The sequence below is a fragment of the Aulonocara stuartgranti genome, assembly GCF_965226115.1.
Source record: "Aulonocara stuartgranti genome assembly, chromosome: 1".
Lineage (NCBI taxonomy): Eukaryota > Metazoa > Chordata > Actinopteri > Cichliformes > Cichlidae > Aulonocara > Aulonocara stuartgranti.
This window is the reverse complement of record NC_138939.1, coordinates 12,683,621-12,695,036: the sequence shown is the minus strand read 5'-3', so window position 1 is coordinate 12,695,036 and position 11,416 is coordinate 12,683,621. Positions and strand designations below refer to the sequence as shown.

The window sequence follows — 11,416 nt, the reverse complement described above, 5'->3', positions numbered from 1 at the left end:
TGTTAAGACTCTTGGAAGCAATGGAAATTGAACACACAGTTGGGCAATTCATTATGGATTCCATTAGTTATAGCATACCACGCACACACACACACACACTGGTGACTGACATGTATAGGCTGCAGGATCTTGTATTTGGCTGTACGTCAGTCAGCTGTAGAGAGGCTGGAAAACACAGTTGCGTGTTGTGGATATTCTCCAGTGGGGTGTATACAGAGTGATGAAAGCACATCAGGGCGGTGAAACAGAACAGAAACCAGAAGACTCTGTCATGTGACTGTGTTTGAACATGTATCCCCTTAAGCATGTAGGAAACCTGCTGATGGAAGAGGAATTTCCAATATATAATAACTGGAAATAAAAAAAAGAAACATATATTTATGCTTCTGGTCAAGTGGAGAAAAATCTTAAGTACACCAGTTTATCTGCCTGCAAAATTACCATCCATATAAAAAATAAAGACCTGGTTAGATACCAGCTAAAACATCAATAACCATTCCAAGGTTTTCTCAGAAGTTTGTTTTCCTTACTATTTGGAACATCCCAGGAATGTTATGCCCTGTCCCATGTTAAGGTCTTAATCTCTCTCCAAATCTCAGTGCACGTGAGGTCTGTAGTGGAGTGCATAATTTTAGCATTGCATGTCTATTGCCTCATGTTTTGCCATTTATAGCTCTACACAAAATCCTGTAGTGGCTTAGTGGTGCAGATTTATAGGGGGGCTACTAATGATGCTCTCTGAGATCACTACCTCTGGCTTTGTTTATACCATTATCTCTTTTGCAAAGATAATTGTGCTTCTATCAGAAAATAAAAGGGGGGTCCTGTGGGGCAAATGTAAATTGTTATAATCAGTCATTAGAACCTGTGTGGTAATGGACATCCCACGACAACAGGACCATTGTCATTCAGGATGTGTACAGAGGGGTGTGTGCGTGTGTGTCCCCGATGGTGACAAACATAGAGCAAAAAAACTGAAGCAGATTGGACACCCATCAGCTCTTCAGTTTCACTGTGGCATTTATTTACCACCTCTATGGACTTCTAATAAATAGTGACCTTTCAGCACGTGTTCATGAACCTTTTACTCGCAGCTTCCTCTTGTCCTTCAATGTTTCTCCAATTATAATGTCATTGGTACAACAAAAGAGATAATTAGATTTTTCTTTAAAAAAAAAAAAATTAGCTTCACTATTCTTCCTCAGCTTAGTCTTACTTGGCCACCAAAGAACGTTACCCTTTGGTCTTTAACAAATAGTTATGACTGTTTATGTACTTTTTTTGCAATTTAAGAGTTATAACATTTGTTTATGAATAGATGGTCTGCAGTTTGTCATGTAAAACCATATTGGTACCTTTGTATTGATCAACAGAAATGTATGTCTGTTATTTGTCTGCTTTGAAGCCTATAAACAGACGGGCATGTTCACTGGTGTTGTGGTAATCCTCATAAAATGGTGATGTAAACTTACACTGACCCACTTGACCCACCGTGCAGTAGCTTGTATTGAGAGCTTTGCTAATCAAGTGTTAGATTGAACTCATATTATTTTGTAATGTAACCTAAAGAAGAACCGTTTTTGAACCTTGGAGAGCCCCTGTCCTATTATTATGGCCATAAAAATTTGTTGCATAAAGTGGGGATTAACTCTTTCATGTTGCTGCCTGTGGAGCAGCCTCCTGAGATAAATCACTACTATTTCAGCTACATGAAACACCAGCTGCATGGGAACACACTGTTCTAATTCAGCTGGGATGTTACAGTTCCCAGATCCAAGATGGTTTGAGTGGTGAGGTGACGACGTGGACCCATGGGGAGAGGGGTACACCCACGGACAAACAGGAGGAGCCAGCTATTCTTGGAATTTTGATTGAAAATTAATTATTCTTTTTGGGATTAAGGCTAAACATTTTCATAATATCAGAAAATGTTGGAATGCATGCAGGTACATTGTTGAATAGGTGATTTCGGTTCACCCAGGCTTGCTGAGCTCTGCTATGAAAGTTTACCGGAAGAGTGACCCAATGCCAAGTGTACCCCAAAACACCCTTGTACATTAATGCACAGTCAGAGAACAGATTGTTTTGATGTTTGACAGGTCTCTGTGGAAACTGAGCTTGGCTTTGTATGGCCGCCTGGCCTGCTACTGAGCCTGTGACATCATCCTCTGGTTATTCACACCAGTGTCAACTCCAAGGAAGCAGAAACAGGAGAAGACTTGAGCTCCAAGAACAGCTGTGTGCCCCAAACACACTCACTTACATCTTTGCCTTTATGTCGCACAGCCCTGTTCATACTGACTTTCACCAATTGTGCACTGACACAATTAGTAATTGATTAACAGGCCTTATGTAATACTGCATCTCAAGCATAATCCTGATAAGAAAAAAAACTGATGCTCATTGCTACATTTAGAAAAAAAAAGGAAAGCAAAGTTTTAGGAATGAGGAAGCTGGAAAAATGAATTCCTTATAGAAAGCAGACAAATGACATTGTAGCTAGAATCAAATTAAATAAAATTAAATTTGATTGTTTTTATTTTTAATATTCATTGAGATTAATTGAGATTCAATATTATTCACCAAAAATATTAACAGATCACTTCTACTTTCTGTTTCTTTTCTGCAAAGAGTTAACATATAAAAGGTCAGATGTTCTGTGCTGACCACAGATACTCTAAAAATTTATTTATTTATTTCTCATTTTTATGACAGTTAAATTAACTCCATTACAAATGTTCCAAAACACATAACAGATTAAATCTTTAAATAACTTTTAAGAATATACTTGGGGGAATATTCTCTGTATACATGTACTTGAGTTGAGTTTTTCTTCAGGTATTGCAGCGCCATCTAGTGGGAATAACAGTACATAGACCTAGCAGTTTTAGGACCCACACATTTTATTAGTTAAGACACAATATTAATTTTCCATTTTGACATTTTATTAAAGAGCAACAATTTTGAATGATATGGAAATGACATAAAACTTTGCAAGCTGATAAAATGAGCTGAAAAGATCATTTCACCTAAACAGTTGTCTTAGTTTTGAGTATATGAGACAGCTGTACGATTGGACACAATCCTCTGTGTAGTCACGTCCAAGTTCTAAGTGTAAGATTTTTTTATTTTAATGGCAGCAGATAGAAGACAGAAGTGTATGCTTACTATTAATATAACAAGAATCTTATTTGACAGTGATACAATCTGACTCATAAACAAATCATGTGTAAATTGTGTCAGTTTGTTTGCAAATGTCAACAAACTGACACAATACAATTGATGTCTGATGTCAATCAAACTGAGATGTTGGATTATCTTATCCAATATTTAAAACTTTAAATTTTCCACTTTTCTTGATTTTCTATTTTTTTAGAACCATTCTTTCATTGTCTATAATTAATGTACTATTTTCTGATGTGCTCCTTGAATTGTATGGTGGGCGAACTGACCGAACCATTAAAGTTAATGCATATCTACCATATTTACTGTCTGCATTAATTTTGTTTTTTAACTTAAGTCTATTTTTACACCCTTCTAACATGGAGACATTCAGACCTGCTTATTTTTTTCCCTATGTAACATAATAACAATTTGACACAAGGTTATTAACCTTTAGAAAACATGACCTAATCTCTGTGCAGTCTCTCACCTGACCTTTTTTAAATCCAAGAGGGACTTTTAAACACTGACATAAATACAACATAAAAAGTAACAATAATAATGATATAAAAAAATAACCAATGAAAATCCCAATAAAAACACAATATAGAAAACTGTGGACTGAGATAAAACTAAAGTACTGGAAAGATACCAAAACGTGAACATGATTTCTAATTACTTTACTTTTGCTTTCTTCTTGATAATTTCAATGTTGGATGGAGCCTTCCGCTTTACACCTTGGAGCAAAACAAAGAAATAAAAACAAAAGAAGAAACAGAATTTAGTTGAAGCATGACTAATATAAAAGGACATAATGCTCCTGTATGTTTCTTGCAGTACCTTTGCTTTTGCTAGGTGACTCTGGGGATCTCTTGGCATAAGCAAGTTTCATCCTCTGAATATTTTTCTTGCTGATCACTTCGTGCTGTACAATGGGATGTGGGTAGTCTTTACCCACAATACATCCTGCTGCCTGCTGGATACTGCGTGGAGCTTTCCAAGGTTCATAGATATATTCTGCTGGGAACTTCTTCAGAAGAGGGAGGTACTTCCTGTAAACATAGGAGAAATGCTAAATCATTATAAACGATACATGTAATGAATGTGAATTGTTTAGGTAATACGTTTGGCTGATAGATCTTACCTGATGTAGTCTCCATTTTTGTCTGTCTTCTTCCCGAAGGCCACTGGAGAGTAAACCCTAAAATACTGGTGGAAGAAGGTGCTCGCTGATAGCCACTGCCAATTTCCAGCATTCAAAGCCCAGTCGCCATCTAATAAAAGCTGCTCAAACACCTTCATGAGCAGTGAGAAAATGTTACAGGTACCATACTGATTTAGCATATGTACTGCTGGACTCATGATAGAAAAAAAAAACACAAGTGTTGTGTATAGCTAATAATAATTACTATTAGTAGCAGTAGTATTGTAATATTTGTGATATTAGCAGCTGCAGCCTTTGCGAGCTGACCTTCTGCCCTTCTTCCCAGCTGATCCAGAGGTCTCCCCTAGTAAGGAAACAAGCAACAGCATGTCTGGCCAGGTGGTGGATCCAGCCCTCTTGCCTGAGCTGAGTCATGATAGCATCAATGAAGGGGTAACCAGTCCGAGCCTTTAAGGAGAGTGTGAAATAACAATGAATCATCTATGACACAGAAAATTAGATTACTCCACATTTAACAACAATTGCATAAGTACATCAACATGAAAACTCCTCTTCTCGCACCATCAATTTTCTCTAGAGACACTTCATTCAAGGACTCAATCTCAATACCTCTCTCCAAGCAGCTAGATAATCAGGGTTTGTGTCCCAGTCCACCTGAGTACACACGCTGTTACCCTCCATCTTGTTAAAGCTAGGAATGCCCAAACTGGCTGTGTAGAAGAACTCTCTCCAGAGTAACTGGCCATGCAGAGAAACTGGAGGATCTGAGTGTTTATTCTGCAAAAATCACACAAGTCAAAGACAAAGATTACTGCAAATACAAGCACATTGCACGTACAGTGTCTCACCACAGGAATCACACAAGGAAAGTATTTGAAGTGGCAATGATTAATTCAGTTTCTTTCCTGTTGAAATGTATTAAACAATACTACAGCATAATTTTCCTTACCATTATTAACTACAATATCTGTATGTAAAGTGCATCACTCACCCCTCTATACACCTCTGTGAGTCTCCACCAGAAGGTTCTGACTGATAAGCATCCAAAGGTGACATAGGGACTGAGAACAGTTGTACTGGGGCTCAAAGAGTTTGGAGAAGTCTGTGGCTTCTCAAAGGTGCAGACCCATTTCTGAAAGGCATACACAGAAATGTTTCAGAGAATGTAGGCATGTCTGTTGTTACAATCCTGCAAATAACAGGATGTAGATGTGAATCTAATTTACTGTTCTTTTCATATGTTCATCTAGTCTCCTGAGAGCCTCCTGTTCTCCTCCTGGAAACAGATCCTCTCCAAGAGGAGCAGTGTCCAGGCCGAGCTCCTCCAGTGTAGGAATCCCATATTCCTTCTCGTGGTTTTCTGAGGATGGTGTCTTTACATCTTTGACAGTGGGGATAGATTTAATCTAATCACTTCTAAATGTTGACATTTGCTTTTTAGATAAATGTCCATACATCATTGCAAATAACTTTGTCTGACAATTCAGTAACACTAGTCTGTTTTTCTGGTATTGTGATACCTTTCATATCGTCCATGGTTGGAGCAGGGATTGGTCTCTTAGGGGGACCAATCATCTTCGCTATTGCTTGCAACTTGGTATAGGTAAGTGGGGGTTTTCCATTATTTTCCTCAATTATTCTATTAAGACAAAAAAACAAACAAACACACAGTCAAGAAATGACAACACAAGTAGCACAGAAAAAAAATCCCCTGTCTGAAAATGCTCAGCAAGATTTTTACCTTTCAATATTATAAAGAGTGTGTGAGACTTTGTAGATGACTTCAACTCCACGTTCTTTGGCCAGTGACGTCACTTTGCTGTCGCGCTGCAGGCTGTAGGGCTCTGTGTCATACTCATAGGTCAGCCTGGTTACTTTCCACTTGGTGAATAACTTGGGGAGCACATCTTCTGGCTTCCCTCTCACAACAAACAGCCTAAGTAGATTAAACATACCATAACATGACAATATAGGTTGATGGCAGCTGTCTGACTTTTTAAAAAGTGTTTAATGTTGCTGAGTGTCGACTGTGTCTCTACCTAGAGTTGAGCTTCCTGAGGCTTCCGTCAAGGTCCTTCAGCGCTCCAATGAGGAACCTCCAGCGGTTGATACCCACACACGCGTTGTTGTGGAGGTAAGGGTCCAGTATGAACACAGGGTACAGCTGCTTACAGTCCTTGAGAGCAGCCATCAAAGCTGGGTTGTCATGCAACCTGAGTCCCTTGCGGAACCAGTGAATACACGTGTGAGCCATACCTGCGGACACGTGAATCACAAACATAAGGCACCAAAACATCAAGTTAATGATCTTCAGTGAGCTTGTGTCAACGCGTCACATAAACTAAAATTTTAAAAGAACTGATGCTGTAGGTTAACATCCATTCCTCCTCTCCACCTCATGAATTTCAGTTAATGGAGAGCACATCCTTACACAGACACGAAACCTCAGAAATGTAAACGACTAAGAGTTAAGATCTTTAAAACTACGGTAAATACAGCACAAATCTTAAACCAAACAAAACAACATTACGTTTCACAAAACAATATGATGATTCCTTGGAAGTTCTGAGCATCCGCTTAAATTTACACTTCAGCGGCAGAACCTGCAGAAACCTCTAAACTGCAACTAACATGCAATGCAATAAATCAACGGTATGATAACTACAGGATATAATAACATTCAAACATTTCAAGCCAAAAAAAAGAAAAACTTTACCTTCTTAGGGCTTTTCAACTTTGCGCGATTCAGATCAACTGCTGTAGAAAAATTCAGTGTTTGGTAACAATCACATTCAGAGTGTTACAAAACAGGAAGACGTGTTACGTCTGCAGCAAGGGCAGCCAACCAGAGCGAGGAGGCTTAGCAAAACCACACGTGGTGCGGCTGTAGCAGTTTGTCGGTTTATCCACCAGGTGGTAATGTCGGGCAGACAATAACCGAAGTTATGCTCTTATAATGTCACACTAACTCCATTTGCTGCCGATAATTATTAAAAGTTGTGCAATGTATGTGTGTATATTGCTTATTTAAATCATATATCTGAAGCTTACCTCAATCACTAACAATAGCACCACTTTGACAAAGTTCCGGGGAGGGTTTACTAAAGAGACCTCGTTTTTGCCTCTCTAAACCCGTCAGCTCATCGTAGCTCGCCGTGATCGTATAGTGGTTAGTACTCTGCGTTGTGGCCGCAGCAACCCCGGTTCGAATCCGGGTCACGGCATTGTGAAACAATGTCACGGCAGATGAGTTTCTTTTCGACTATGTAAGAAAAATATGTGGCTTCGTGATTATTTTTTAAAATTCCGGCCGTAAATGTGTACGACATGAAACAGGTCTAAAATACGTGGTAGTTCACTCGTTTCCTACCACTGGGAGTATTTTGGAAACCGTATCCAGCCACAATACAAAGGACTAGGGCCCTGTTTCCCCCATTGCTCCATTGTAATTACCATTAAGCACCCCCAGAGAGAGACGTGGTTGAAGAAATTTGAGTTTTCAGTTTTCTGTTTGGTCCAAACTCATCCAGCCGAGATCTTTCTCTGTACAATAAGCTGATCAGTTGTAGGATAATAAATACCGCCTGTCCTCCGCTGCTCGTGAGCAAGGCATGCCAATGAATTATGTTGGGTCGCACTCGGGCATAAAAGCAGGGAAATAATAAACAAAAAATAACTTGTCATTTAAAAATAGCCTGGCAGAAACACAGATACATAAATATTCTACTTTCTGATAAACAAAGTGCATTTGAGTTTAACAGCTTCGTCATCTATAAACAATGCGTCTCTCTGACTACATAATTAAAGACTGGAAACCAACCTGTGGAGGTGAAGCGGATTGAATGCTAAAATATGCTGTTGCCTTCACGTTCTGTCGGAAATATCCATTTTAACACACACAATAATAAATTAACTGGAAAATTTGGCACGTGAGGTGTGACGTTGAGCGTAAGTATGTTTCGGGAATGTTCAGCTGACGCATTTCTTCTTTTATTGCGTTAGTTATTCGTTTATCACCTTGAATTAACTGAGCAACTTCTAAAACAGGACAAAGCACCTGCCTGTTGTTTTACTTGTGAAGCTGTGTTATTATTCCATGTGGATTTAGTCACGACTTGCGGCAGCCTATCGGAATTTCGACTTCTGTTTTTAACTCTGCGAAGGCAGCATCAGTTCCCGCTCTGTTGGCTGACAGATTCGCCATTCATCAACCAGCCCGCCCAGCACCATTGAGAGCAGCATGGCAACGGCGGAGACGGGGGGAGAAGGTGTGGTGAGGGGGTGACAGTTTAACCGGACCAGAGAGGAGCAGCAGCAGCAGTTACAGCAGTGTTCCCACTTCTCATTGACTGGAGAAACGCAGCACCCCGCTCAGTCCGCGCTCACACACTAATAAAACGATGCACCACCGCCGCCTGTCTGCACACGCGCTGCCGCTGACCAGGTGTTGGAGCAAAGACCAGGGACGCCGTTAACGCCTCAGAACATAAACTTGTATGTATGTGCTGTGTGCACCTCTCTGTGGTCCCGTTCGCAGACGATCGAGAAGATGCTGAGCCGACTAATGAGCAGCAGCATCAGGAGTCTGGACAGGGAATGCAATTGCACCGTGAGGCTGCTGGACGACTCGGAGTACACCTGCACGATCCAGGTCAGTGGAGACCAACATTTCCTGTTTCTCAAATCACCTTGTTGCGGAGGACGTGCTTTTGACACGTAACAGGGTGGCGATCAGGTAAAGTGACGTTTTCACCGCTCGCCCGTCACATTCAATGTGATGCTTGCAGGAAACATTCAGATTAATAGAGGTGTCATCTACGGCAGGTCCAATCATCTTCACATTACACCTGATTGTATGTTTTATGGTGCAGCCTGTCATTGTGTAGCTGCGGATGTTAGGCTTTCGTCAGAGAGATACCTGTGTGGACATGCCATGATGAGCGCATGTGGTTCGTGCATTGCGTAGCAAATATCAAGGATGGCCAGATGACTCTATATGCCAACAGAAGGAATACACTAATGTTAAATAAATACAAAATAAAATATCAGCATGAGCTGTGTTTCTTGACAGCTTTTTGCATGCATTGATTAGAATGCATTATAAAACTAATCTGGATAATCTGATCTTGAACGATTTCAGTGGAAGAGACAGTCAGGATTTCTAGATTCTTTAGCTACATCAGCCAGTCTGGTTTTATCATAGAATGACAGAATGTTAGATGTTTATATACTAATTATGTTTATAGTTAGTGTAACCAACTCAGGTGTCATAGTCCCAAAGGTGGTTGACCTTCAGACTGACCTCATGTTTGGCTGGTAAACTGCACTTGTGATGAGAGGGATGTACATACATTTTTGCATTTGTGGTTGTTGTTTTGAGCCATTTAGAAAGTTTTTTATATCTGAGTCAGCTTTAACACAGAAATATTCTTTTCCAAATCTATAACGAGTATCATATTTACATTTTCAAAGAGTTCTGCAGCACAAACCTTAACGATCTAAAAATTGTTTGAGTTTTTAAAAATGTGAACATAAATGACAAATACATGGCTCCAAAAATTATTTCTCAGAAAATCTTATCTTATAGAAAAGGTAAAAAAACAGAAGCCAGTTTCTTTCTATTGTGTACTTTTGTGTCATTAACTGACATTGTAAGTAAAATAAAAATCACATTTTCCTTTAGTCTGAGTTACTTTAAATAAAATAAATTGGCACGAATAAAGGCAAAACATGATTGCAGTCAATAAGTGCAGTTTGTTTATAATGAGTGAATGCAGGAATAAGAGTAAGTGATTAATGTGCACTACCTCCTCTGTAAATCAAGTGTGTTTGTGTCTTTTGTGTTACTGCATACATTATAAAGTATGATTTGTGCGTCGTCTAACCTGGTCTTTGATTTGCTGGAGGTGCGTTTGATGCCTCTTACTGGAAGAGTTTCCAGCGGTGCTGAATTAGAGATGACAGCAGAGAAAGGCCATCAACACCTGCTCATTTCTACGATCTGACAGCAAAGGCAAAGCAAGGCTTTCAGCATGTAACAACTTAAAGTGGCGGTGCTCAGGGGACAGATAAAATGGGGATTTTGTCAGTGTCAGGTCTTTTCCTATCTGTAAAAAAAATCAGCATTATCAACAAGTTGGGAGAAACATGAATGTTTTTCATTCAAATTATTCAGTTTTTTTAGTGTAGCATGTTGGTGAGTACTCGTTTAGATGACTTTGAGGCTGTCCTCATAGCTCAATACACATTACTGTTGAGAGAAAATGATGTGCTTTGTAGATGAATTGACTTTTGACCAGCTTGCCAATTTACCTGAGTGAGTTTTAACATTACTGTTTAACAAGCAAAACACCATGTACCATTTGTTGGGACGACATGGTGTCCTTGTGCTTTCTTTTAGTTTCAGCCTGTACTTTTTCCCCTTTGACTTCTAAACAGCTCCTTCCCCTGAGTGTGATTCAAAGTGTTTGGCTGTCAAGATATGCTGATCCCATCCTTTAAGCAACTGAAACCACACAGCAGGGACAGAATGCCTAATTTCTAGTGGAGCTTGTATTGAGAAGGATTAGCGCTCTTTTGGCGTATGTCATTATTTCCAGCATGGGAAATAATGACATACGCCATTATTTCACACTATGGGGCCCTTGATGAAGCACAACTGGTCTAAATGGAGACATAAATAGGATCATCGGCTTAATCAATCGTCTATTATTCACAACAACAATGCCATTTATTTGCTGACATCCGAATGGGTGAATGCAGTATTTAGGAAACTCTATTTTATGTCTTACACAAAGCATCTCTAAAGCTAAATAGACACTGGTGTTCACTTCATTTTGCATCGGAGTAAAGGACATTACAGTGTCCTTAGTGCAGGATGACATAATTGTGGGCTCAGGGAAATTGAGAGTGGATGGTAGCTGTCCTTTCCTGGCCCACCTTACAGAGGTGGCCCAGAATAAAGGGTCCTCGTGGGGCCCAGTGGTCACATTCTCCATTTAGCTCAATTAGCCTACACCTTTAACAGCTGCTGTTAGAGTGAAATAACATCTTTTGGGAACAATGGGAGATACAACCTCCATAATTGGG

General features: G+C 39.7%; 2 protein-coding genes across 7 annotated transcripts in view; one reads left to right on the top strand and one right to left on the bottom strand.

Annotated features, from left to right (window-relative positions):
* Positions 1-2,885: 2,885 nt before the first annotated feature.
* cry5 (cryptochrome circadian regulator 5) lies at positions 2,886-8,228 on the bottom strand. Of its 3 annotated transcripts, XM_082538606.1 has the most exons (12): positions 7,379-7,635; positions 7,044-7,084; positions 6,367-6,583; positions 6,069-6,263; positions 5,848-5,966; positions 5,554-5,708; positions 5,319-5,459; positions 4,937-5,104; positions 4,634-4,774; positions 4,307-4,458; positions 4,003-4,214; positions 2,886-3,899 (listed from the first exon to the last, which is right to left on the bottom strand). In XM_082538606.1, exons 3-12 carry the CDS (start codon positions 6,579-6,581, stop codon positions 3,838-3,840), a joined length of 1,560 nt encoding a protein of 519 aa, XP_082394732.1. In that variant the 5' UTR covers positions 6,582-6,583; positions 7,044-7,084; positions 7,379-7,635; the 3' UTR covers positions 2,886-3,837. The 3 variants fall into 3 exon arrangements, with proteins under 3 accessions (XP_082394732.1, XP_082394734.1, XP_082394733.1); XM_082538608.1 differs by lacking the exons at positions 7,044-7,084; positions 7,379-7,635 and adding an exon at positions 8,148-8,228; XM_082538607.1 differs by lacking the exon at positions 7,044-7,084 and having other exon boundaries at positions 7,379-7,638.
* Positions 8,195-11,416, top strand: part of LOC309709754 (FERM domain-containing protein 5-like) — an 82,584-nt gene continuing 79,362 nt past the window's right edge. For 3 of the 4 annotated variants that reach the window (XR_014277593.1, XR_014277594.1, XM_082538573.1), the window contains exon 1: positions 8,311-8,978. Coding sequence is in view for 2 of the 4 variants with exons in the window: in XM_082538573.1 (XP_082394699.1) it covers positions 8,877-8,978 (102 nt within the window). In the remaining 2 variants the exon portion in view is untranslated. Of the gene's footprint in view, positions 8,276-8,310; positions 8,979-11,416 lie in introns of those variants that run through there. The other variant, XM_082538574.1, reaches the window with a different exon arrangement.

What these genes read in the sequence shown, in the direction of transcription:
- cry5 (XM_082538608.1), bottom strand. Translation starts at nt 6,581, where the DNA reads ATGGCTCACACGTGTATTCACTGGTTCCGCAAGGGACTCAGGTTGCAT. An exon ending in AACCATGGACGATATGAAAG is followed by an intron (nt 5,709 to 5,847) that starts GTATCACAATAC and finishes CCACTGTCAAAG; the next exon opens with ATGTAAAGACACCATCCTCA. An exon ending in ATGAACATATGAAAAGAACA is followed by an intron (nt 5,460 to 5,553) that starts GTAAATTAGATT and finishes TATGCCTTTCAG; the next exon opens with AAATGGGTCTGCACCTTTGA.